General features: G+C 43.0%; 2 protein-coding genes across 4 annotated transcripts in view; both read left to right on the forward strand.

Annotated features, from left to right (window-relative positions):
• LOC137637867 (uncharacterized) overlaps positions 1-14377 on the forward strand; it is a 35882-nt gene extending 21505 nt beyond the window's left edge. Inside the window, exons 2-6 of the mRNA XM_068369980.1 lie at positions 2451-2940; positions 4581-4735; positions 5237-5877; positions 6112-6349; positions 14336-14377. Coding sequence (XP_068226081.1) covers positions 2451-2940; positions 4581-4735; positions 5237-5877; positions 6112-6349; positions 14336-14377 — 1566 coding nt within the window. The remainder of the gene's footprint in view (positions 1-2450; positions 2941-4580; positions 4736-5236; positions 5878-6111; positions 6350-14335) is intronic.
• A 267-nt stretch (positions 14378-14644) lies between these two features.
• LOC137653597 (endoribonuclease Dicer-like) overlaps positions 14645-27511 on the forward strand; it is a 617521-nt gene continuing 604654 nt past the window's right edge. For 2 of the 3 annotated variants that reach the window (XM_068387137.1, XM_068387151.1), the window contains exon 1: positions 14694-14847. The gene's annotated coding sequence lies outside the window, so the exon portion shown is untranslated. Of the gene's footprint in view, positions 14848-27511 lie in introns of all 3 variants that reach the window. The other variant, XM_068387145.1, reaches the window with a different exon arrangement.

Below are 27511 nucleotides of genomic sequence, written 5' to 3' on the forward strand. Positions count from 1 at the left end.
GTTGCTTTCGTCAAGGCAAAGAAACCAAAAGAAATCTCGACAGATTTCTGTTTATCATTCTTTATTCATCTCCATGAACAAGGTTTAGCAGCCAACACGATCTCTACGTGTAAATCTGCCTTGACTAGACCCTTGCTATATGCCTTCCAGGTGGACTTCTCTAATGAAATCTTCAATAAGATCCCTAAGGCCTGCGCTCGGCTTCGGCCCGCAGCACCACTGAGGCCCATTTCTTGGTCCTTGGATAAGGTTCTTCATTTGGCCTCAACCCTGAACAATGAAGACTGCTCTCTGAAGGATCTGACTCAAAAAGTTATATTCTTATTTGCACTAGCCTCAGGAGCCAGAGTTAACGAAATAGTGGCCCTTTCGAGGGATGAAGGCCACATTCAGTTCACAGACTGCGGAGAACTGAATCTCTTTCCTGACCCAACGTTTCTCGCTAAGAATGAGCTGCCCACCATAAGGTGAGGTCCCTGGAGAATCTGCCCTCTCAAGGAAGATGCATCTCTATGTCCAGTAGAATGCCTAAAGGTCTATCTTCGTAGAACTTCAGACTTTAGGGAAGGACAGCTTTTTAGTGGAGAAACCTCAGGTTCGACATTGACTTTGAAACAATTAAGGGCGAAGATCACCTATTTTATTCGCAGAGGGGATCCAGACAGCACACCCGCAGGTCAGGATCCGAGAAAAATTGCTTCGTCTAAATTTCTTTCAGAATATGAATTTTGAAAGTCTTCGCTCCTATACTGGGTGGAAGTTCATCCAGGGTTTTCTTCAAACGCTACGCGAAGCAAGTGCAAGAGATTAAGCATTTCGTGGTGGCAGCAGGTAGTTCTAAAACCTGCCGCTTGAGTACTGCGAAGAACAGTGCACTAATTGGGACTTTAAGTGAAGGGTGTACGTGGTCCCTCCCTATGGAGTGACATGTTTAGTGAAGTGTCACAGTAATAACACTATGAAGTGTTCTAAGTATAAAGGTGAAAGAAGCATAAAAGACTTACACATGTGCCATGTGTATAACTACGCAAGTGTTTATGAACTGTAATGACAGAAATAAGGAAACATGAAATATTACAATATTTCCTTAAAGTGGCTTCACGTTTCTTTTTCAGATGAAACAAGTATTTCTGTTATACCATTTTAATAATGCTTTCCACAATATTTCCAATTTCCATTTTATATTGTATTATAAAATGCACCTTATCCTTGTTATCTATTGTTTATCAATAAATAAATTTCTGAATTTTGCGTCTCCTTTCGCCCCAAAAATTCTAAACAAATAAAGGTGCCAGAGCAATTCTTTATCATCTTATATTGAAAATATATTCTGAACAAATACAATATCTGTTCTAGAGCGAACAAACCTCACAATTATGTGTTTTTGTATCAGGTATCAGTCCATGGTTATGACTGATTCTATATATCTGATTGTATTACTGACTTGTACAATTTTCCTACATAAATGAAAATCTGTCTACCTTGCTTACAACACACCAAGTAGACCGAGGGAGGTGTCATTAGTCAATACATACTTTGTTCCTTTCAGAATATAAACTATGTTTTACAAGTATATGATGAGACCAATATACCAGTTTGTTTGCTAGATTGTTCATATGAACTTACAATCCTCAAATTTTTTCCTAGAGTCTACCATGACTCTTCCCTGTAGGGGGCAGGAAGCACTGACATAGTCCATGATCAGTTGAAGTGGTGTATGACGGTAACACCATGTGTCTCTAGGTCTAGATGACCAAGGAAAATTTATCTCGCGGTTATTGGCACTAATGGGAAATCCACAGATACATTAATGCTCTGGTAAACTTCCATCAGGACGATATGGCCTGAGCCCAAAAAACGAATTTTGAGTGAAGCGAAAAATCTATTTTTGGGTGAGGTAGCCATGTCGTCCTGATGGACCCACCCTCCTTTTACAAAGGCTGAATGAATCCCTCCCAAAAGTACTGTATCTGTAGCACCTTGCTAACGCTACAAAGAATGACAAGATGGCGCCCGGACGTGACGTCATACTGGCGCTCATCAGTAGTAGTAGTAGAAGTGATGCCTTAATAATGGCTCTCCTACAATTCTTGCCACTTTCCCCTCTCAAAGCGTAAATGCTATTAGGGTTGTAGATAGCTATGTGGCGTGTCAAGAATACGTCCTCTGATATTATGCGATATCCCTAAAGGCGAAAGCCAGGGATATTCGTGCCAGGAGTTAGAATTCTGGATACCTTAAGTGAAATTCTCTGGGATATATCACTGTAGTTAAATATAACCTAGGAAGCTACTATGAAGGAACTTCCATCAGGACGACATGGCTACCTCACCCAAAAGTAGATTTTTCGCTTCGCTCAAAATCCGATTACTACATCAAATTTATGTTGTTCAAGAATAGAAGAAGAGTAAATCTCTATTAATTCTTGTTGTGAAGTTAAAAAATTATAGGATTTAGAAAGTGTTGGTATTCGTCAATCTGAAATTAGTCTTGAAGAAAGAGAATCAGTTAAGTGTTTCAAGGATAAAGTAAAAAGGGTTGACAATAAATATGAAGTGTCTTTACCATTTAAAGATGAAAGTAGACCGCCTGTTAACTATAGAATAGCCATTGGTCAATCAAATTCTTTGTTACATAGATTCGGATCTGACCCCTCCTTGTATGCTCATTATGATAAGATTATCAAAGATTACGTTCAGTCTGGGTTTATAGAATTAATTCCTTCAGGCTCCCCTATTATAGGGCATTATTTACCCCACCATGCTGTAATGAAGGATTCAGAAACAACTCCCATTCGAATAGTTTTTAATGCTTCTTCGAAGGCTAAAGGGGAACTTTTCTTAAATGATTGTTTATCAACTGGTCCCACATTAACTACTAAACTTTTTGATGCCCTGTTGAGTTTCCGTACAAACCCAGTAACTGTGATTTCAGATATCAGTAAAGCCTTTTTAAGGATAGGCATTTAACCTGACTCGTGATTATTACAGATTTCTATGGATAACTGATCCCTCTGATTTGAAGTCTACTGTAACTTACCGGGTTTGTGTAGTTTGTTTTGGAGCTACATGCTCCCCCTTTCTCTTGCAGCAAACCCTCTTGCATCATTCATCTTTACATGATAATCACCTTGCATCATCTCTGATGAAGAATTTCTATGTGGATGATTTTAGTGAAACTTACAAGGATGTGTCGGTCTTGATGGAGGAGTATCCACTAATAAATGCGATTCTTGAAGACGCTATTATGCCTCTATAAGAATGGGTCAGTAATGATTCAGAGTTTAACAGAACCATAGGTGTTATCAAAGAAAGAGTAAACATTTTGGGTTTAGAATGGTATCTAGCACAAGATGAAATGTCACTGAAGGAAGTAAATTGTGAGTATAAAGGACCTTTAACCAAACGAAAGGTTTTATCAGTAGTAGCTCGGATGTTTGATCCTCTAGGGTTAAGGGGTCCATACATACTCAAATTTTTGGTCCAATATTTTTGTCAAATTAGTTGACATGAATTTGATCGTGTGTGGGGTAATTTGATGGCCTAAAAGGTTTAATGTCAAATTTTTTACTGATCTGATTTCAGTAGATATTTTTTGAGCCAACGTCAAATAATTTGTGCGTGTGTGGTACCTAGCAATAATTGGCGCAAATTAGTTAGTGATTAGACATAATCTGAGGAGGACATGCACGGCTCATCGTCATCATGGCTCCAACAAAACATGAAAAGAAATTTCTTCTTGAGCTTATTGATTTTTATAGAAGTTTACCACAACTTAGGAACATTAAAAAATTTGACCAAAAATTTAATTCAAAGGACAAAAAACTGTGATACTTAAGTGTTCCCATAGTGTATGGGTTAATTATAACTAGAAGGGTACCCAGTAGAGCGCAGACCTCCGCCCGGCAGCTTATTTCTCGACCTTTTGCTCGACATTGACCTTGACATTTGGCCTTAATTTGTACTAATTGGCGTGGATTTTCATACATTCAAATATGAACCAAGTTTGAAGTGTCTGTAACAATTATGTTCAAACTTATGGCTGATTACGTGAATTGGACATTTTGCTTGATCGTGACCTTAACCTTTGACCTTGAACTTCCAAAATTTACTTGGCTACTTTCCCTGTTGGAGTCCCTGGGCTTATAGCATCCCGCTTTTCCAACTATGATTGTAGCTTAGCAAGTAATAATAATAATAATAATAATAATAATAATAATAATAATAATAATAATAATAATAATAATAATATATATATATATATATATATATATATATATATATATATATATATATATATATATATATATATGTGTGTGTGTGTGTGTGTGTGTGTGTGTGTATGCATAATTATAGATTATATAATCATATGTATTTATAAAAGTAAATATTTCTTTTTGTAAATATTTATATATACATAAATATTTACTTATATATATATATATATATATATATATATATATATATATATATATATATATATATATATATATATATATATATATATATACATGGTATGTGTGTATCCTCATGAATGTGCTTTTTAATCTAAAATAATAACAAAATGCATATCCCATTCAGTTATAGGTTCAACTTTACAAACTTCTGGAGTGAATTTATCCGTGTATTCCAGTACAACGAAGTGCAGAATTCATTGCAAAAATATTTGTACAATTAGTGTTATTGAGAGTCTTTCAAATGGTGATATCGTACAACGCATAACTGTGTTTTCTTTGGTTATATATGGTCTCACAAGATCTAATAATTTGTCAAATGATTCTCTGTCTATGCGAAGAAAGTTCCTGAAAACATCAGGTTCACTAATTCTCAGGTCATTTAATAAAGGAGCATGACCAAAACGTTCAGGGCACAAATACCATTGCTGGGCCACTTTCGTCTCTTTCGTTTCTGTGTGCTCTTCGACGCTAAGCCAAGAGCCAACGTTGTACATGCATCCATGATGACACTCGGGAGCAAAATGAAAATTTGATGAGAAGTTTGAGTGTGTAGGGCGAACGTCAAACCGTCAAATAATTTGACATAAAAAAAAAAATTTACCAAAAATTTGAGCGTGTGTGGTCCGCTTTATTGTCACCAATACAGTTGAGAGGTAAATATTTTCTTAAACGTTTGTGGAGTAACTACGTGTGGGATGACCCTTTACCGGAATCATTATGTTCAAGGTTTGATGAAAATTGCAAGTGTTTTAGAAATGTAGAAAGTTTAAAGTTTCTTAGGTTATTGTACAACTTGAATGTTCCCACTTACATGTATTTTGTGATGCCTCCAACAAGGCATATGGAGCTGCTGCCTATGTGATTGATTTCAAGAGAAGTGTAAGCAATTTACTGGTCAGTAAGTGTAAAGTGGCACCAAACCCTAAACAGACTATTCTGCGTTTGGAATTGACAACCTTGTCCTTGGGTGCGAAACTTGCTGGAAAATTAATGCAGAATGATGATTTAAGACTGAGTTCTTGCACTCTCTGGGGTGACTCCATGGTTTCTATTTGTTGGGTGAAGAACAATAATAGTAAAATTCCTATGTACGAAACAGTCACTGAAATTAATGAATTTAAGTTTCCTCTACGGTATACCCCCTCTAAGGATAATCCAGCTGATATTCTATCCAGAGGTAGTAAAAGTAAAGATTTAGTGCAAAATTCCTTATGGTGGAATGGCCCTAAATGGCTTTTAACTGGTGATTATCCCCAATCTTTAACTACAGAAACTGTGCATGTTAATGAAATTCTTTCAGAACTTAAGTTTGTTCACCCTCCAACCCCATTAATTGACATCACACGTTACAGTAATTTAAGGAAGCTTAAACATATGAGGTCAATATCACTTTTTCTTAATAATTGCAGTAAAGGTTCTAAGTTTGTTGTTAACGAAATGAAAGCACTTGTCCTCCTTGAACAGAAGCAACATTTGTCTACTACCAGAATGTACCTCTGTGATAAGAATTCACATGGAGTGTACATGGATATTAAGAATTTGTGTAATCAGTTAAACTTATTTGTTGATAAGGAAAATCTCATTAGGTCTCAGAGTCGCATGAAAAACGCTTACATGTTTTATGATACTCATTGCCCAATGTTATTGCCTTCCAGAAATTATTTAACAGTGTTGATAGTTGAACATTTGCATAGACATCATCACCATTGTGGTGTCAATTCTGTACTGGTATTGTTGAGAGAAACCTTTTGGGTACCTAAAGCACGTCAAGTAATCAAATCAATTCTGTCCAAGTGTGTTTTGTGTCAGAAGTTAACCAAGAAACGGTTGTGTTTGCCTCCTCCCCCACCATTACCCACAGAAAGAGTCAGATATGATAGACCTTTCCAATCAGTAGGAGTTGATTATACTGGTCTGGTGCTATTAATGTTTTTTTTATCATGAGACTGGCTTGGAGGAGAAGTTCTTTGTATGTCTATTTACCTGTACTACGAGCAGGGTGGTTCATTTTGAATTGACTCATTCCATGACTGCTTTCGATTTCATACTGGCTATGCGACGCTTTGTAGCGTATCATTCTCTGCCGAGTCTGATTATATCTGACAATGGTAGGAATTTTGTTGGATTTAATAATTTCCTGAAGGAAATTATGGAGGAACCAAAGGTAAAGTCATACCTTGAAGGAAATGGTATTAATTGGAAGTTCATTACACCGTGAGCCCCCTGGACTGGAGGCTTTTATGAATGCCTTGTTGGTGTTCTAAAGGGATGTTTGTCCAAGCCCTTGTATCACAAACGTATATCCTTTGAAGAGTTGAGAACTCTACTTGTTGAGTTTCAAGCTGTGATAAATTCTCGACCACTGTGGGCGAAATGTTTGTATTTCCCATCCACTTAACAATTCAGCAACTGATGACCCAGATTTTATGGATTCAAGTGATCTTAGAGAACAATAGTTTAGATTATCATCAGTGCTAAGAAAATTTGAGAACTCTTGGAAAAGAGACTATTTAGTGTCCTTGAGAGAGAGAGAGAGAGAGAGAGAGAGAGAGAGAGAGAGAGAGAGAGAGAGAGAGAGAGAGAGAGAGAGACATAATAATTCTAGTGATAATCTTTCTGCAAATGTGAAAGTTGGGGACACAGTGATGGTAGATTTAGAAGATCCTCTGGGTAAAGGCTATAGATCACTCTCATTGGGTAAGGTTACCTAGCTGTTTCCTTCGTCTGATGGTGTGATTAGGTCTGTAGAAGGGAAAGTGAATAATAAACCATACATGAGATCAATCACAAAGCTCGTACTTCTGGAATTTCCAGAGAGGGAATTTGATAGTGTTGTAACTCAGGAGCCAGATAGTGTGCCTCTGAATGGTACTAGACCTCGGCGTGCAGCAGCAATCCGCTGTGATCGAGAGAGAAAGGATTTAATTTTATGAATGTACTCTAAATGTATATTTGATTTAAATTTTGGGTGCAGTTGTAATTAGTTCTAACTATGATTCCTCTTGGGGGGGGGGATGTCAAAAATTGCCATTTATTTCCCTTGAATAAGATATCCTAGTTTTTATGAATACTTTTGACGGGTATTTCCCAGTTTCTATGAAAATATGTTGATATATGATTATTTTGCTCCACAGAAGTAGTTTTATTACATTAACTATAGCAATGAGTTGGTATAAATTAGTACATTGATATTCAAAGTAATAAACCACTTTTTTTTTTTTTTTTTTTTTTTTGCAAATTTTATCCATCTATATAAAGTTAGATAACGTATCATTACAGTGATGTCAAACTTCTTCCTGTGGAGACTATATATACTATTTTCTTATTGTAAGGGCACATGCCAGTAATTTAGGCTTGCCTTCTGGACGAAACCCCTTTTTTATGTATGTTGGGTTACGATTAGAGCACTTGATGTTTGTCTTTAAATTGAAGTTTTGTTACGTAACCCTGTAATTTTGTAGATCTGACACTGTATCATGCCATATACTCCTCCCGAGTTTTCTTCCAGGATGGAAAGGTGAAGCTAGACCTCTTTAGTTTGAGCAGTTAACTCGAAGGCAAGTCATAGAAGAACTTCTTGTAAGAATCCAGCCCCATCACCTCGTGAATTGTCATCCCCATTGCAGTAACTTCTTCATAAGAATATTTTGGGATTCTACTTTGCTGTTTAAGTTCTTTTCTATCGAAGTAACGTAACGTTTTGTTAATTATTGCAGTAATGTGTTAGTTTTCTTGCTTTTAACGTAACTTATATGATTGTTGTGTTCTTTAAATGTTAATTATATGTGTTAAACTTTTAATTGTGTCTTTGTGAACCCGTGTGGCATCACCCAAAAAGAATTGGCGCAGGAACTATAGTTGATTGTTTCTTAACTGCACTTTGTTGAATAAAATTGCAATGTTTCTTGACTTCATGGTGAATTTAAGTAAGTTATTAAACCCCTCAGCCCTGTAACTTGGTCTCATTCAAAGCTAGTGCAGGAGGTCTTAAGGTTAAATGAAGTCACTCCGAATGTGGCCCCTGGAAATAGTTTTAGTTTCACCACACCAGTGTTGGCATGGAAATGTGTCGAACTTGTTTAGTAAATAATAAAGGCTAAATTCTAATCAAATTAATTAAGTATTTTAAAGTATATTTCGTTCTTTTTAAATTAGATAAATAAATAATTAATAAATAAGTAATAGTGATTGAATATTATAAATGATAGTATAAATAATTAGTATAAATTTTGGAGAGAGGCCGTGAATTAAATTACTAGTAGAGTTGTACGGTCGTAAATAATTGAACAATTTGATTTTTAGTGTTTAGCTCTTCCAGAATACTAGTTCAGTACAGTAGTGTGCGGTAGCGCGGAAAAAATAAAATGGGGAGAGTATTTTTCTTTCAGTGTCAAGTCTCAGTAGTTTTCCAACCTCCACTCGAAAGGCAATGCTCTCTAAAAAAAGTTTAATTAAGTGATTTAAATTACAAGAAGGAACCATACTTCATATTTTCCAAGGAGCCAACAATTTGGAAAGTCAAATTCGCTAGGTATACTTTCTGTTTTTGTTAACCTGCAATAGATAGAGGGTTATAAACATTGAGTTATATACATTGTTCATCATTTATTCTTAATATGTTTTATGTTCATTTGAGTTATATACATTGTTCATCATTTATTCTAAATATGTTTTATGTTCATTTCAGATTGACCGTGGTCATTGTTCAATAATAAAGTCATTTGAATAAATGGACCAAGCTCTTATTTATGACCACGGCCTAAGAACTAATCAAAATGCCAGCAGTAGGATGTCCAATACCAGGCTGTGATTACGTCACGGACGACCTTGAGGCCGCCATCGTAGCTGCACTCATAACTGCTCACTGCACCACACATGCTCCTGGACAAGCTGCCAAAGTAGAAAGAGTTAAAAGACCCACAATATCGACAGCGGGAACAAGTGAAGAATGGGCATATTTTCAATCACGATGGTCTGACTATGTAAATGCAACTAAAATTGAGGGCCGTGATCGTGTGGTACAGCTTCTAGAATGCTGCGAAGAACAACTTCGAAAAGACTTAACACGATCAGCTGGTGGCAGTCTTACTAACAAGACTGAAGTAGAAGTGATGGGAGCAATAAAAAAACTGGCAGTTCGAGAGGAAAACACCATGGTAGCTCGTGTGACTCTACACAACATGCGTCAAGACCGTGATGAGCCTGTACGACGTTTCTGCGCACGACTTATAGGACAGGCTAGTGTTTGCAAATTCCTGATAAAATGTCCAGGATGCAACGTTGATGTAAATTATACTGACACAATAGTGAGAGACGTATTAGCACGCGGCATTTGTGACCCTGAAATACAATTAGATCTACTTGGTGATAAGAATCAGGACATGTCATTGGAAGAAGTTGCACAGTTTGTCGAAGCTAAAGAATCTGGTAAACGATCTGCCTCCCGACTATTAGACTCTCATGAGGTCCAAGCAGCGGCCAGTAGTTCATACAGAAAGGCAAAACAAACCGCTGTCAAAGATAAAAACGAAGTTTGCTCATACTGTGGCAAGAAAGGACATGGTAAAAACACTCCTGCACGTGCAAGAAAATCAGAATGTTTAGCTTATGGTCATAGATGTGAACACTGCAACCGAGAAAATCACTTCGAGAGTGTTTGCCGTAGTAAGGGCAAACCAAAAGTGAAACCCAGTGCTCACAATGCCAATGACTACGAGAATGCGGTGTTCAACACCTTGTGCAGCGTATCATCAATCTCTAAACGACACACCAACAAGACATTGGCTTTGGACCACCATCTGTATGACAACTTATCTGATACTTGGATAAAGAGACCTTCCAAATCTCAACCTTTCATAAATCTGACAATCAGAACGTCACCTAAGGATTACGAAACCTTTGGTTTCCACCTTCAAGCTGGTACACATGCTGTTCGTATATCTGCAATGGCAGACACTGGATGCCAAAGCTGTCTCGCAGGTATCAAGGTCATCCACAAACTTGGCCTCAAGCAAAGTGACCTCATTCCTGTAACTATGAAAATGCACGCTGCAAATAACAGAGGCATTAAAATCCTCGGTGCCACAATCCTTTGTATATCAGGAACAGATGAGCAGGGGAACCTTGTTGAGACTAGACAAATGACATATGTCACCGACAACTCGGATAAGCTCTTCATCAGTAGGGAAGCCTGCATCGCCCTTGGCATGATATCGGATAGTTTTCCGACTATTGGTGAAATCTATGACACACAATCGGAAACTCCGGATGCCACCAACAATGGAGTAGGAAGCGTTAGTGGACTAGCCAATCAGTGTGACTGCCCAAAACGTCAACTACCACCTCCGCCACCTACAGAATTACCGTTCAGTGCAACCGAGTCCAACCGGTCTAAACTAAAGGACTACCTCTTGAAGTACTACGAATCAAGTACATTCAACGTATGTGACCACCAACCGTTACCACTAATGGATGGACCCCCAATGAAGCTGATGATCGATCCGAATGCTGATCCTGTTGCTCGTCACACACCAGTGCCAGTGCCGTTACACTGGCAAGAGGAAGTTAAAGCTGGACTTGACCAGGACGTCCGCCTTGGTGTCCTTGAACCTGTCCCAATCAGAGAACCAGTAACTTGGTGCCATCGGATGGTTGTATGTGCTAAGAAAAATGGCACACCTCGACGAACAGTTGATTTTCAGCCTCTCAATGTGCACGCTAAGAGAGAAACGCATCATACGCCTTCTCCATTTCACCAAGCAAGGTCAGTACCACAAGGAAAAAAGAAAACCGTCTTTGATGCCTGGAACGGATACCACAGTGTACTGATTCAGGAATCTGACCGTCACTTAACTACGTTTATCACTCCTTGGGGACACTATCGTTATGAAACAGCCCCTCAAGGGTATATTGCTTCTGGCGACGGATATACTCGACGGTATGATGAAATAGTTGCCGAGATACCCAACAAAACTAAATGTGTCGACGATGTTCTTCTTTGGTCTGACTCAATAGAGGAGAGTTTTTTCCAAGCTGTACAATGGCTCGACATATGTGGAACACACGGCATAACACTCAACCCTGACAAATTTCGTTTCGCAGAAGACACAGCTGAATTCGCTGGATTCGAAATAACCCCAGACACAGTTCGCCCATGTGCGAGATATCTTAGTGCAATTATGGACTTTCCAACCCCAAGAAATATCACCGATGTCAGATCTTGGTTTGGTTTAGTAAACCAAGTATCGTATGCTTTCAGCATGACCGACAAAATGCTACCATTCAGACAGTTATTGAAACCAGGAACACCATTCACCTGGAATGACAATATTAATGCACTCTTTGAGGAGTCTAAAACTGCCATTATCAACGAAATTGAAGAAGGCGTGCGAATTTTTGACAAGACAAAACCTACCTGTCTCGCCACCGATTGGTCAAAATCAGGAATTGGATTCTGGCTGTTCCAGAAACATTGCGACTGTCCAGACTACCGACCGTTTTGTTGTCGCACTGGTTGGAAGATCACACTTGTCGGAAGTAGGTTCACACATGCAGCTGAGTCTCGATATGCACCAGTTGAAGGTGAAGCGTTGGCAGTCGTCGATGCTCTTGATAAGGCAAGATACTTTGTTCTTGGCTGTGAAGATCTTGTGGTCGCAGTTGACCATAAACCCCTGTTGAAAATATTTGGTGACAGATCATTGGAGGACTTATCAAATTCACGTCTCAGAAACTTGAAGGAAAATGCCCTCCGCTATCGATTTCGCATGATTCATATCCCAGGGGTCAAGCATCTCGCTGCAGATGGAGTATCGCGCCACCCAACTGGAAAATCTGAAAAGCTATCGCTTCAAGATGACATTGCATCAGTTGACAGTGTACCTTCCGTGAGAAATGTTCCCCTACACAAATTGCCATCAGCATATTCTGTTTCCACTGACAATGATATTGATACTTGTATCACCGCATCAGCAGTATGCTCACTTGACTCACTTAACGTGAGAGCAGTCACCTGGGACAGAGTTCGCACTGCCACAAGTAGTGACGATAACATGCATGAACTGCTCAGCCTTATAGAATGCGGAGTACCAGAGTCTCGCCAAGAATTTCCTGTACATCTTCGAGAGTATTTTCAATTCCGCGAGCATCTCTACACTGTTGATGGTGTGATACTATACAAGGAGCGTATAGTTATTCCTCCAGCCCTTCGTCAGGAAATTCTCATATCTCTTCATTCAGCACATCAAGGAATTACCTCTATGGTATCGCGAGCAGAGTCATCTGTGTTTTGGCCAGGGATAACACCCGCTATAACAGCACTTCGAGCTGGATGCAACCACTGCAATCGCATCGCGCCTTCGAATCCTAGTGCTCCGCCTACACCCCTTATATCTCCAGACTACCCGTTCCAATGTGTTTGTGCAGATTACTTTCACTACCGAGGAGTTGGATATTTAGTTATAGTTGATCGATACTCGAATTGGCCCATAGTTGAACGATCTTCGAACGGTGCAGAGGGTCTTATAACTTCACTACGCCGAACATTTGTGACATTTGGGATTCCGGATGAATTGACATCTGATGGTGGACCTGAATTTACAGCGACGGCAACTAGGCAGTTTTTAAAGGACTGGGGAGTCCATCACCGCCTTTCCTCTGTGGCCTTCCCACATAGTAATTGCAGAGCCGAAATAGGCGTCAAAACTGTCAAGCGTCTTATAGCGGACATCACGGGCAGTAACGGTGATCTCAACACTGATGAATTCCAACGTGCGATGCTCCAATACAGGAACACACCTGACAGAGATACCAAGTTATCTCCTGCAATATGTGTATTTGGTCGTCCCATCAGAGACTTCATACCTGTCCCGCCCGGCAGGTACCGTCCCCACGACACATGGAAGGAAACACTCGATGCAAGAGAGGAGGCCCTAAGACATCGACACCTTAAACAGGGAGAGCGTTTATCAGAGCACACTAAGAGACTACCCCCACTGTCCGTAGGTGACCGGGTTCGCATCCAAAATCAAACAGGAAATCACCCCCTGAAATAGGACAAAACCGGTGTCATCATAGAAGTCCGCCAATTCGACCAATACGTCGTCAGAGTTGATGGCTCTGGTAGGGTCACGCTAAGGAACCGGAAGTTTTTGAGACAATACGTGCCTGTCAGGAGTATTCCAGAAGTCCGTACAATTAGAGATGACTATAATCGGAATCAGATTGTACCTATTGCCAATCCTTCGACCACTAAAACGTCTGAGACCATTGCGAAGGACACCATTCCGACAACCCAAAATCCGGACACACATGGTACTCTTCCATTGACCTCTTTGCCGTTACCAAGTGGTACTACCCCTAACATTCATTTTGATGTTGCTGCTCCGGAATGCTATCCCAACGACCTCGGTAACACTGCGAATCATCAAGCAGAGATTCCGCCTCCCAATGATAGCACAAACTCTCCATCGCAGTTAACTCCTGCCATGCCAAATTTGGAGCAACGCAAGTCCAGTCGTACCCGTCGACCGCCAGCATGGCACTGTGATTTCGAGATGAACTAGCTATAGTGTCATCATGATCAACACATGACAATAATTGTTTTTCAAGTTTCCGTTCCTTCACGTGCGAGCGGGAGTTTAGTGTTCATGAACCTATAATGTGGACGTTTAATTGCCACCCAATGTTTTGACATCAGTTTTAAACCGACCTCCACGAGAGACATTTTAAAAGGCCGTTTAAAAACTTGGGGGGAGATAGAGGGTTATAAACATTGAGTTATATACATTGTTCATCATTTATTCTTAATATGTTTTATGTTCATTTGAGTTATATACATTGTTCATCATTTATTCTAAATATGTTTTATGTTCATTTCAGATTGACCGTGGTCATTGTTCAATAATAAAGTCATTTGAATAAATGGACCAAGCTCTTATTTAATAGAGAATAGAATCTATACGTCTTTGAAACCTTAGGTCAAACAGGTTGGATTCTGAAGTTTGGTCCTAAAATAGGTTCATTTTGTTAATTACGACTAATTTTCTTTTAGTATCTGCCACGCATGTCATGCATTCCCCAATGTAACAGATTTATCATCATAATGACAAATGCCTTTTTGAACTTCGTATTATAGATTGTAGTTTATATCTTACAGTATCAATCGTCTGGACGTCATTATTTGTTTGTAAACAAACAGTGACGTCATGGACGTCGATTGCATCATCAAAGCCTGTCCGATACAAGAATGAATTGCATCACGTTTGATATTTCATTCTCGTATACGTCAAGTTTTGGATATACGTGGGATAGGTTATTGATCGAGTGATGAAATAAGAACTACAGGTTAGTGAAATGAACCTATTGTCACCTGACTTTTGAAAACAACAAAGGTAACGTGTATAAGCATAGCTCAGTGCATGGTAGCTTACTATGAGTTTATCCTCATACTGGCATATTAAATTTCGAAGAGAGAAATCAAAATTGAATGACAAACATTGTAATTTATTTTGTTCTGTTTCAGTGTAGTTTAGGGTTTGCTCACGTTTTTTCAGGCTACGGCACGATTCGCTGGGTTAGGTTATAATACACCTCCATCTAAAGTAGACCTATGTTTTTTTTTATTTTCCGGTAAGCTTATGCATTTCCAATTCCTCGTATTTAATGAGAGATAGGGGTTTCAGACTTACTTTCATGTTTGTAGATTTGCAGACTAGACATTGCGGGACTAACATGAAGGGAACTCAATAAAATTTTTAGTATGACCTAACCTAGAATAACCCTCACCTAACCTTAAATAACCCCATCTCGTGTTTTTATCAGGATTCTCTTTTGGTGATGTTAAATACCCCCCCCCCCCCACATGTACAACCACCCCATTTACCTATTCTATGAGTGGTTCGTGGGTTCGTTCATTATTCCACAAACTACACCAAATTGAAGATAAGGGGCCTTTGTATAATGATGGACAAGACCGCCTGCATGCATTAAATACCACCTAATTCCAACTTCTCTCCAACCTAATATAGAAGCTGAGTCCTTACCTACTTGCCTAACAGTGTGGGGGGTGGGGTGGCTGCTGCCTGCCACCTTCCTTATGCTGCAGTGTTCTTAGTGATATAGCTAAACATGACATTATAGAGCATGGTCGTCGTCATACATACTGGGCGAAGATATATTTGGGATTCACTATAGTTACGGACTGGACAAGCTTTTCTATTAAAAAACACTTGTTTCTAATAGAAAATTGGCCGTTTTCTTTGATAATGACTTATTTCCATGTCAAACAAATATTTAGGGAAATATATACATATTCATATCCACTGATAATGGGGGACCTCCAATGGAAACCCGGGGGTTTGGGTGGGGAAAATATACTGGGAAAGATATGAGTTTAATCCGTTGCGGGACTCGTATCTCGGATGAATTTTTGCCATATAAAATAGCTAAGAAAAAAAAAGTTAATCCGTTCTCACCCTCTGAAGAAAACCCTAAAAACAGTATATATATTACAGTGGAAAAAATGTTTTCAACATTTTACGCTAACAAAATAACAAATACCTATGAACTGTTTATGATGCTCAATGAAATGTATTATTATTATGGAGTTCTTACATTCGAGATAGATGGTAGCTAACGGCGGTGTGTGCCGAGGAGGAGGAGGAGGGAGAGAGACTTGACGGCAGCACGTTCGGTACACAGCGCTTTTGTAACACTACGTAACATAATCTTGACTTTAAATTTAACTTAAATGAAATTACCAACTTTGAATTTAACTTAAATGAAATTAGCAACTTTAAATCTAGCTTAAATGAAATTAGCTTACTGTACACACACTTGAAAATAAAATGTTAATCATACGTTACACTAAACTTAATTCTAATTTTATTTTAATTTTCAATTTTTTTTTACTTCTCTTCTTCTTCCAGCTTGGATCTTTTTGCCTCGCATTCACCTTCACTCTTTGACAGCCTTTTTAAAAGGAACCTATCTAGGAATTTTTGCGTTTGTGTCTCCCCTTCAAAATATTGGGAAAATGACGCAAGCGTCGTCACAATAGGCTAACGTACGACCACTCGCCAACTTGTCCGGCTGCCTCTTTTCCATCAAATTGGAAAACTCCTGCCGCTTTGATTTCTGCCGTAGAAAGGCGGCCCTCTTCTTCCACTCCCTCCTCACTACTGAGCTCCGGCAACACCTCCGAATGTTGCATCTCCTGGAGCTTTATCAATTCCTGTGTCGTGAGCTCCTCCTGATGTTCCTCATCAAGGTCGTTCACGTCTGCCTCGTCTACCTCCTGCCCCATAGACTTTCCAAGAGACACGATTTCATTCATCACAATAGGTTCGGGGTCATCAGGGTCTGTCGTATCGAGCTCTTCAAAGTCCCTCTCAGTGACGGAAGCTGGCCACAATTTCTTCCATGTTGAATTAAGAGTTCGTCTTGTCACACCCTGCCATGCATCGTCAATAAATTTTAATCAGTGGATGATATTGAAATGTTCCATGCAAAATTCACGAAGGGTGAGATTGGTGTAGTCTGTGACATCGAAGCATTTCTTGAACATATGCTTAGTGTACAGTTTTTTGAAGTTAGAAATAACTTGTTGGTCCATGGGCTGGAGGAGTGGTGTGGTGTTGGGCGGGAAATGTAGGACCTTGATGAACCTGATCTCATCAAGAATGTCCTCTTCAAGACCAGGAGGGTGACCAGGGGCATTCAAGATCCTTTGGCTCTTGAAAGCACGTGGGTTTTCCGAGTGGTACACCAGCAGTGGCTTGACCTTACAATCATCGCTGGCATTGGCATACAAGGCTAGAGTTAACCGGTCCTTCATGGGTTTATGGCCCGGTAGTCTCTTCTCTGCCGTGATGAAAGTCTTCTTGGACATCTTCTTCCAGCAAAGGCCAGTTTCATTGCAGTTGAAGACTTGTTGGGGGATGAAGCCATATCGGGTGATAACAGAGGCAAAGGTTGTGATGAAGTCCGCCGCGGCTTTCGAGTCGGAACTTGCAGCCTCTCCATACCTGACAACAGAGTATATCCCAGTCCGTTTTTTTAAATTATCCAGCGCGCCATGACTGGCTTCGAAGGTTTCTGCTGGCGTCTAAGTCTGCCGTCTCTCGTCTGCTTGCTTCCCTTTCAAGTCATCATAGATTCTGCTGAACTTTTCATATATGATCGTTTGTCACGCTATCCCCCGCCAACTGTTTCTCCTTTATCCATAATAAAAGAAGTCTCTCCATCTTGTCGTGAATATCACTGCGCTCCTTCTGCTTGATGATGGTACATATTGTCGATGTACTTCTCTTGTATTGGCGCGCCAGCTCCGTCACTCTTACGCCACTCATGTTTTTCGATTATTTCATGCTTCAGCTTCATTGTCATCATACGCTTCTTCTTTTCACTACCCTTGTTTGCATTTGCTTGCTTTGGACCCATAGCTTATTTGATTAATTCTGCACTGATTAATGCAAAAAACACGTAAATAAAGCAAACGCTATGTCCGATGCTCGGAGATAACTTTACGCGACGGAGATCAGACGGAAAACACCGAGCGATGCGCTCCTGGTGAGAAGCCTCTCGCACACTCGGCCACCTGGCGGCCGCATAGGGAACTACCTCGTATCAAATTTTTTCTAGTATCCCGGGACAAAAATTTGCTCGGAACTTTCCTTGTACAGTGATACCTCGGTAGTCAAACGACTCTAAATTCAAACAAATCGGTGTTCGATCAAAAAAATTGAGTAATTTTTGCTGCGGTGTTCGAACAAAAAATCGGAACTCGAGCACAGCCGAACGCGTGGCCGAGTGAGATGAACGGGCATCTTGGCTACTCTCGCCGAGTCGGGTAGCATCATTTCAAGAGAGATCGTCAGTCCGACAACATGAGTTGAGAATTTATTGTGATTTAGTTCGTTTTATTGCCTTTTTTTTGCCGATAATAATGGGCCCCAAGAAAGTTAGTGATAAGGGGAAGGATAAGAGGAAAACAGTGAGAACAACGATCGAGTTGAAGAAGGAAATTATTGCGAAATACGAGAATGGTGTACGAGTGTCTGATCTAGCCTTACGGTATGGTATGGCGAAGTCGACCATTTCAACCTTTTTGAAAAATAAGGAAGTGATAAAGAAAGCTAATGTTGCACAGGAGTGACAGCAATTAGTAAGCAAAGGCCACAAGTAATTGAGGAAGTGGAGAAGTTGCTCCTTATATATATTAAAGGAAAGCAGTTGGCCAGGGAAAGTGTAAGTGAAACTTTCATGTGCGAGAAAGCTCTTCATATTTATGAAGAATTGGTGAAGAAAAGTGCCAGTACTAGTGAAAGTGATTCGTCATTTACTTTTATAGCAAGCTGGGGCTTGTTCAAGAAATTCCGGAACAGAACTGGTATTCACCGTGTGACTAGGCATGGGAGGCAGCCAGTTCGGATCAGGCGGCGGCTGAAAAGTACTTTGGCGAATTCGACCGATACATTAAGGAACAAAATTCTATCTCACAGCAAGTCTTCAATTGCGATGAGACTGGGTTATTTTGGAAGAAAATGCCGGCCAATACCTACATTGATAATGTTAATGATAATGTTATGTCTCACTTTAGAAGAATAGTGCAGTAGAGAAAGAAGCATCTGACAATTGACATTTGTTCCGTAACCGAAATACAAACCACGCTATTTACATTGGGTTTACCTTTTAGCGTAGCTGAAATGGCGAGCCATTAGATTTTAACGAGGGTGTATTACCCCGGCGCTAGTTAGCGGGGGGGTAGGGGAGTGGTAGCTAGCTACCTCTTCCCCCCCCTCACACACCGGTGAATGCTCACTTTCACTTTTGGCTCGGACATGCACATGCGTCTCTGTCTTTGTCCTCGCTTGGCAGCCATTGTTTGTTTTGTCTTTACTTAATCACTTACTTTTCTTTTACTCAATATATAGGTAAACATTTTCTCATGTTTATGTATATATTTGAGTATAGAAATCAGTAAGTTTCCTTTTCAGAGTTTGTGCTTGTGTGTGTAGTGTACGATATCTCCGTGGAGCCCCCGGCAGTTAGGCCACCATGGTGTAATTTTATGGGTCGCGATCGAGTTTGACTTCGGTCTTTCTCTCTCTCTCTCTCTCTTGAGGTCGTTCACCCTTTTACTACGTTACTTACACGCCTTTGTAGCTTTCTTCCCGTGTGGGGGGGGGGGGGTTGCTACGCCGTACGTTTTGTCTCGATTAGTTTATGAATCTAATTGTATTTGTTGATTCTTCAGCTTTGTAGAACGATTCCTTTCGGGGTTTTCTTTCTTTAATATTCATTCATTTTTAAATTACTTAATTACATAATTACATAGTTACATAATTATAATTGTTATAATTCTGTATTGGTTACAGCTCTCCTTCCGTGAGTGTAAGTGGTTGTGAGGGCACGTGCCTGTTGTGTAATTCTTGTGTTCCTTTCCCTCGGGATTCCTCTTCGGAGCCTTCCCGGGGGAATGAATGTTAACTAATGATTTTTTTTTTTTTTTACAGTTACCGATCTAGTTCGTTTCTGTAATGTGACAACGGAGTGAGCTGTCTTGTTGTGGCCTGGGGTTTCGGCTGTTGCTGCCTCCCCTATAGATCTTCGTCAGGGGCGTGTCTCCTTCTTCTGGAAGTACTCCCGTGACGATTGACAGCTCTCCAGTTCATTTTAGAACACTCAGGAGGCTCGCCTCTTTGGGTGGGTAACTTTCCTTCCGAGGGAAGTTTTTGCCTGTCCAGGCTTGAGTTTTTCTCCCTTTGGGGGGTTCTTCTCTTGCCTCTTTTTTTGTGCGACTATGCTCTTGGTGCTGAGCGGTCGCACCTGCAGTTACGCTCAAGGGGCTGGGCAACTGCAGGAGCCCCTCTTCAGAGGATTGCTCCTTTTAGGTCACTGGCTGACCCGTCTCTTCTACGAAGTGTTTCTCTTTCGTTCGCGAGAGAGTACACTCATAGAGACTCCTCTTCGGAGGACTCTTCTGCTGTTGTTGCTGTTGGCCTCCTTCGCCGTAAGGCTCACCGTCCGTACGTCGTAAGGGCCTCCCTTCTCCCTATAAGGGTGCTAAGAGGCGCCTTTTTGAATCTCCGTATGCAACCTACAACTCCTTCTTCTTGATCTTCGCCCCTGGATGGACAGCAGTCTGACCTCGTCTTCCGACGGGCAACGGTATTCCTGACGGACAACGGTCTTCCGACGGACATCGGTCTCCCAACGGACATCAGTCTCCCGACGGACAACGATCCCTTCGGGGCAAAGGGTTGCCTCCCACGGGGGTTCTTCCCTTGCGTGTCAGGGTTCCCCTGCGCGCCCTTCTGCTGTGTTCTCTCCTGCTCAGTGTTAGCGCACATCAGTGTTAGCGCACAGGCGCTCTCCTGCTCATCAGCGCTTTCCTGATCGCTAGCGCTCTCCTGTTCGCCAGCGCTCTCATGATGATCATCTCTGCTGTTCCTGTTGGTTCCTGTTACGCACCCTGTGCGCCCTTGTTCGCCCTCGCGTTCTAGAACTTCGGTTCAGGTCTTGGACAAGGACTCTTCTTCTACGCTCAGGCTTCCACGCGTTGCCTTCTGCTCGCCAGCGACCATGGACGCGTCAACGTTCGCCTGCTCGTCAGCGATCTCCTACGCGTCAACGATCGCCATTGATCTGCCACGCGTGTCAGTTTCCCTGGACACCATCAGTAGCGATCTAGCGCTCGCCTGCTGTGGACCACGATCTCCGGTAGCTGAATCTTGCCGTAGATCTTCCTCCTGCTCGCCAGCGCTCACCTTTACTTCTGTCCTTCTGTGCGCCAGCTTTCTTCGATCGCCAGCGCACATCTCCGCGCCCTTTTCTGCCACGCACCAATGGGCGCCAACAGTTTTTTCTGATCGTCTAGGATCGCCTGATTAACAGCTTGCTTCAGCGCTCACCTTCCTGGCACCTGCGCACCTTCTGTTAGCGCGATGTGCGCTAACCATCACTAGTCTCTTTCGCTTTGGCAATCGCCTACGCGCCCGTGCGATTAGCGTTTTGTTAACGCACCACCGCTCGCCAACGCGCCATTGCTTGCCAACGCGCCTTCACTCGCCTACGGGCTATCGTTCGCCAGAAAGCGCCATCGCCCGCCTACGCGTCATCGGTCTCCCGACTGCCTGCGCGTCCACATGCCCACATGCCTGCACGCCTACGCTCATGCGCGACCGCGCACATGCTCTCCGATGTTCGCCCGCGCGCGGACCGACGGTGTTCCGTCGCGCCGACCGACAGTGTTCCGTCGCGCCGACCGACGGTGTTCCGTCGCGCCGACCGACGGTGTTCCGTCGCGCCGACCGACGGTGTTCCGTCGCGCGGACCGACGGTGTTCCGTCGCGCGGACCGACGGTGTTCCGTCGCGCGGACCGACGGTGTTCCGTCGCGCCGACCGACGTTGTTCCGTCGCGCGGACCGACGTTGTTCCGTCGCGCCGACCGACGGTGTTCCGTCGCGCCGACCGACGGTGTTCCGTCGCGCCGACCGACGGTGTTTCGTCGCGCGAACGACGGCTTAATTCTTGCAGTATCCATTGCTCGCCTATGGGTTATCGCTTGCCGACCACCAGGTCTCGCCCTTCCTACCACGCTCGCCCTCCTTCTGCACTCCTTCGCGCACCTCTGTTTGCGTTCCTGCGTGCCCGCGCATGGGCGCTTCCACGTTCGCCCACGCGCCAACCATTGATTTACCATTGCGCGAGCGCCAGGGCGATTGCGTCCGCGATTCCCGTTGAGGTTTCGCAGCATGGCCAGCCTGGCGAGTCTTCTGGAGCGTATGTCCAGATCACGGCCTCACCCCGTAAACGCAGAGCCTGGCACATGCAAGAGCAGGAAGAATCTTCAGGGAGGTCTGAGCAGCATTCTTCTTTCCAGAACCTGGGTTAGTCCTTCCCCGTCATTCCCTGGAAGGGTTTTGCCAGGGAGCTTTCCGTTCGAGATTTCTCCATCGGCCAAGGGGTGACTGGTTTACCCCTTCCTCTTCTCCATCTCGTGAAAGGGGCTTACCAGGTCCTTTCCCTCCTCGGTTGCGACCCGAGGTTTTGTTCAAGGAAGCTACAGGAAGGTCATAGGTACTTTCCTTCTCTCGGGCTCAAGCACCTTTGCGTTTCGTTGCCAAGTTTCGAACTTGCGGGCAAGCTCGATGTTGGACCATCTGGACGCAATGACCGAGGGCTTCCTTTCGGGTGTCTCATCCGTGGATGTCGACAACCTCAGACACCCTTCCATCCTTGGGAAGAGTTTCATTGTCCCCAAGGACAGAGACATAGACAGCGGTTGTGCGGAGGAAGTCGACTTCCGTTTTCACTCCTCCAAGGCGCTTTCTTCCAGACCCTGCAGGGCTCCAGCGTCTCTTTCTTTCAGCCACGTCGGCCTAAGTTATCGGACCGGCTACAACATCTGAGGCAAGGTGTCCAATAGCGGTCCCCTCCTGTCAGGAACAGGTGGCACGGGAGGCTCTCCCGGGGGGGGCATAGTCCTAGAGGGAGCGGCAGGGTTCACGAACTCTTGGATTGGCAACCCCCCCTTGCAGGTTTCACGCTGGGAGGATGCCTAAGGTTTCTCATCCGGATGACAGCTTCCCAATGCCCATTCCTGCACGATCTCCGTGATCAGCCAAGGATATCGCGCCTGCCGTCTCTGTCAGCGAATTCAGTGTGTCTGAACCTCTATGCCATAGGGTCGGCAAGAGTTTGCCCGTTTGGGCAGAATAATCCATGCCTTAGGAGAAGGTCCTCCATAGGATCGTCGACGGCTTCACCCCCTGGCTTCTTCAGTCGATCCTTTCTCGTAAGAAAGTATCTGAGACGGGAATTCCGTAGTCGACCTCTCGGCTCTGATCAAGTTTGTCGAACAAACTTCGTCCAGCGTAATGGGGGTTGACCTATCGAACCTCTTGATGGTAGTGGATATTCTCGTCCTTTCCCCACATTTTTTATGCTGTTCTCGGACTCGTCAAAGAAAAGGGGGGGGGGGACATGTTCCGGTCCAGGCCTATGGTTAGGACCTGAAGGATACCTCTCCATTATTCAGGCCCCTCTACAGATCCTACAGCTCCTGCCGAGTCGCTCCGTGCGCGACGACTTCATGGTACTAGCGTGTTCTAACCAGCAAGGGATGCATTTTCATACCTTCGCATCTTGCAGTAGAGATACTGAGATGATTCGAGATCTTCTCAATACCACCATCGGCTCGCTCATTCCGGGCAGAGGAATGTTCTCTACGACTATCTGAGCAGAGCCTCGTAGAGAGAGTGTACTTGGGGGTCTTTGACCTTGAGTAACCAGCAAGTCCTGGTCTGGGGGACCTGATCGCGACAGCTTGGAACCTCAAGCTTCCGTTGTTCTTCCCCCCAGTCTCAGACCCCGAGACTCTGGCAAGATGCATTCCGGTGATGGTGAGACAACATCGACGCCTGCTTCTTCCCTCCTTTGTTGACTGTTGAGAATAGGTCTCAACAAGACCAGGTTGTCTGTCAACCTTTCAATGGCCCTGAGAGCTCCACTGGGACTATACGCAGAACGGTTTCTGGACCCTCTGCTTCCCCTGACGGAACTCCCGGGAGAGCTTCTCCCACGGCACAGGCTACTCAAACAACCACACTGCAACATCTTTCACGAGCCGGGGCGTCGCTTCGGCTTCATGCCTGGAGACACTACGCCTCCTCCTCAAGAAGAGACAACCCGCTACAGTCGCGGTACGGAGGTCGTGTCATCTGCGATAGTCATCCGCAGGGGTCTTCCAGGCGAAGTGGAGAGTCTTCGGTGGTTGGTGTCGTGGGAGATATACCTCTTCCCTTGAGGCCTCTTCTCCAGCAATAATGAACTTATTGCCTTTCGGCAGGAGGAAACTCCTTTCTGCTCTCGGCAATGAAGCCTGTCGCTCAGCCTTTCCCTGACCTTCAGGCTTAAAGGAATAACTTTTTCCTTCCCGCTGGACCTTTCCTCGCTCATGCGAAGCTACGAACGTCCCTGCCCTAGTCGGAGTGAGACCTCCAACATGGAGCATGGCTCGGACTTTTTAGTCCCTTAAGAGATCTTCTCAAGACCCTTTACGTCAGGCCTCTGATCGTATTCCGTCTTGGGGCTCCTGCTCACTCTAGCCGCGGCCAGTGTGTAAGCAATCTTCTTGGTCTCGTACGACTCCGCCCTTTCTAAGGAATGGGGGAAGGCAACATTCAGGTTCGCTCCTGATTTGTTGGCTAGACTCAGAATCTTGGGGTCCAGCCCTTCGGTCCAATTCCTTCAAGATTTCGAGTCACCATTCTGTATCTGATGTCCCAAAACCTTCTCCTTCTTGCTAGTAAAGGAATCGAGAGGTTAGCTTTGGGGACAGCTGCAGTTTGTCCTCACGTGCAGCCGGTTTGGGAGCACAAGAAGGACACGGGGGAGAGTCACCAGTATACCTCTTCAGCTCGGACTCAAGAACATTCATCTCGACCTGACTCCAGACCCTCCCCCATCTCGTCGCCCTACAGCACGATGTCGGATACATCGCAACGTCCCTCGCCTTCGAGTAATACTACTCTGTGACGCAGGTGCTACAAGCTGGAGTCTGGAAGCGTCCAATAACCTTCGCAGCCCGCTTCCTGCAGGGCGTGACCCACAGAAGTTTCAATACGTTTCTATCGCTCTGGGGTGGCTACACAACAGCTGGTCTAACCTCAGGCTCCTTTTTGGACAGGTATCAGAAGGTTTAGGGTATTGTTATCAGGTTTTAGTCTGCATGAACGAAAGAAGTATGTCTGGCCCTTACTTCTTTCTTCATCATCCCCTCTACTGGGAAGCAGCATCCTGGTCTCTGCATAGCTGACCTCGAACCTCTGCAGGTAAACCCTGCTTCCTTGTGTTCCGAGTATTGAGTCAATACTGTCGCGTCCCCCATACCCTGACGAGGTGGTATTGGGAACGTCATAACCCAGAGTTCCTTCTGGAACTCCAGGTCAACTGCCTAGGACGGGTCACACTTCTTCCTTCACACACAAGCTTATGTAGGCCACACGGTTCCTTGCGGAGCAAGGAACTTGTGAGGTGCAGGGACTCCTTTTCTCGAGTGCGACTCACTCGGATTCTGAGTCCCCGGGTAAAGCCAAAGCCAGTATGGCTGGGGACTTTCCACCCTTCCTAAGGGGTAAGTCACCCAATGTAAATAGCGTGGTTTGTATTTCGGTTACGGAACAAATGACAAATTCGAAGATAATTTGTATTTTTCCCAACCATACAAACCTTAGCTATTTACATATATTTGCCCGCCAGCCCTGTCCCCCAAGACAAGTCCTACCTCTAAGTGAAAGTGAGCATTCACCGGATTGTGAGGGGGGGAGGGGTAGCTAGCTACCACTCCCCTACCCCCCCGCTAACTAGCGCGGGGGTAATACACCCTCGTTAAAATCTAATGGCTCGCCATTTCAGCTATGCTAAAAGGTAAACCCAATGTAAATAGCTAAGGTTTGTATGGTTAGGAAAAATACAAATTATCTTCAAATTTGTCATGTTTTTCATAAAAGAAAAGAGAGCTGCTACATCCCAGCCTGATTCCCCTCCAAAGAAGAGAGAGAGAAGAGAAAAAACCCCTGAAGGAGATTTGCCCAATCTTTTACTGGAGAGAAAAAACCCCAGAAGGAGAACTACCCAGCCACTTCATGGAAGGGGACTCTCCTTCCCAGCAGTAACCTCCCCCTTCCATCCTCTCCACATCCATTCCTCTATGCCATTGAACCGCTGCTCAAAGGTACAGTAAATGATTTAAAATTGTTTTATAGGGTTTTTCGACCAATTTCGTACACATTTAAATAATTGTTGTTTAGGTACACGTTTTATTAATATTTTGGGCATTTTGGAATGCGTAGGAACGTTTAAAAATAAATACCATTATTTTTTATGGGAAAAAAGGTTTCGGTGCTTGAAAAAATCGGTGGTCGAACACTGATCCCGAACGGATTATGGTCAAGTACCGAGAGGTATCACTGTATCTCAATTTTCTCGTGTATTGGGACACTCGTATCTCTACGTATTACTGTAATGGTAAAACAAACCTGTGTTCTCTGTACGTTATTTTCTGGGAAAACTGCACAGATTTTCTATATGATATACGGTTATATTCGCTCGTGTTCATTCGTAGGTATAAGCGTGTCAACCAGTATTAGAACTTTTTACACTTAAACTCGCCCTCATGTATTTTGATCAATAGGATTACTTGTTTTCTTATAAGCCCTCCTCATTTTACCTGTTATATTCAAGTATATGACATTTCTAATACCGTATGTATGTATTCGTTGTTGCAATACCCACGCTTACATATTTCTCTTTTCTCAAGATGTTCAAGTATACTACTAGAATTGACCCTTTAATATCATTTTTATTTGTTCATTGATGCAATACCCATGGGTATACAGTATCTCATTTTCTCAAGTTTAAAGTCATTTCCTCCTTTATTACAAGATCTTAATGTATTCCCATAGAATAGTATTTTTAAACATCTGACTTAGCCGGTGGATATATATATAGCTAACGTCTCTGACGTCACGGCAGAAAATTCAAAACTCGCGGGCAATCGGAGATTGGGAAGCTAGGTGTACTACTAACGCCACCACTCGGCAGGATACTGGAACCATTCCAAAAGTCCTCAGTTCTTCTCTGCCCAGACGTCAGAGACGTTAGCTAACTGTGGCGACAACATTGGAACTCTCATGCTTGCGCATAACCTTCAAGTTTGCATACAGCTTTGGTGAAGTAATTTGTTTTTGGTTAATGGCTTTCGCTGATTGGATTTACGACTTTTCCTGAAACATTTTGTTTTGACTATTTTTTACCCTTGCTTGTTTGATCTCTCTCTGGATATTCCATAATGGCCGACCCTTCCCCTGTGTATAGGAAGTGTGTGAAAGGCTGTAAGATCCGCCTTCCTTAGGCCTCAATCGATTCCCGCTCCATTTGTACTAAATGCCGAGTAAATTATGTATTTTTATGGTTTGTTGTGATGAATATTTTAAGAAAATTTTTGTCTTTTTAATAATTTTTTTTTTCCTTTGGATAGTCTTCGATCT

Source organism: Palaemon carinicauda, chromosome 1 (assembly GCF_036898095.1).
Source record: "Palaemon carinicauda isolate YSFRI2023 chromosome 1, ASM3689809v2, whole genome shotgun sequence".
Taxonomy (NCBI): Eukaryota; Metazoa; Arthropoda; class Malacostraca; order Decapoda; family Palaemonidae; genus Palaemon; species Palaemon carinicauda.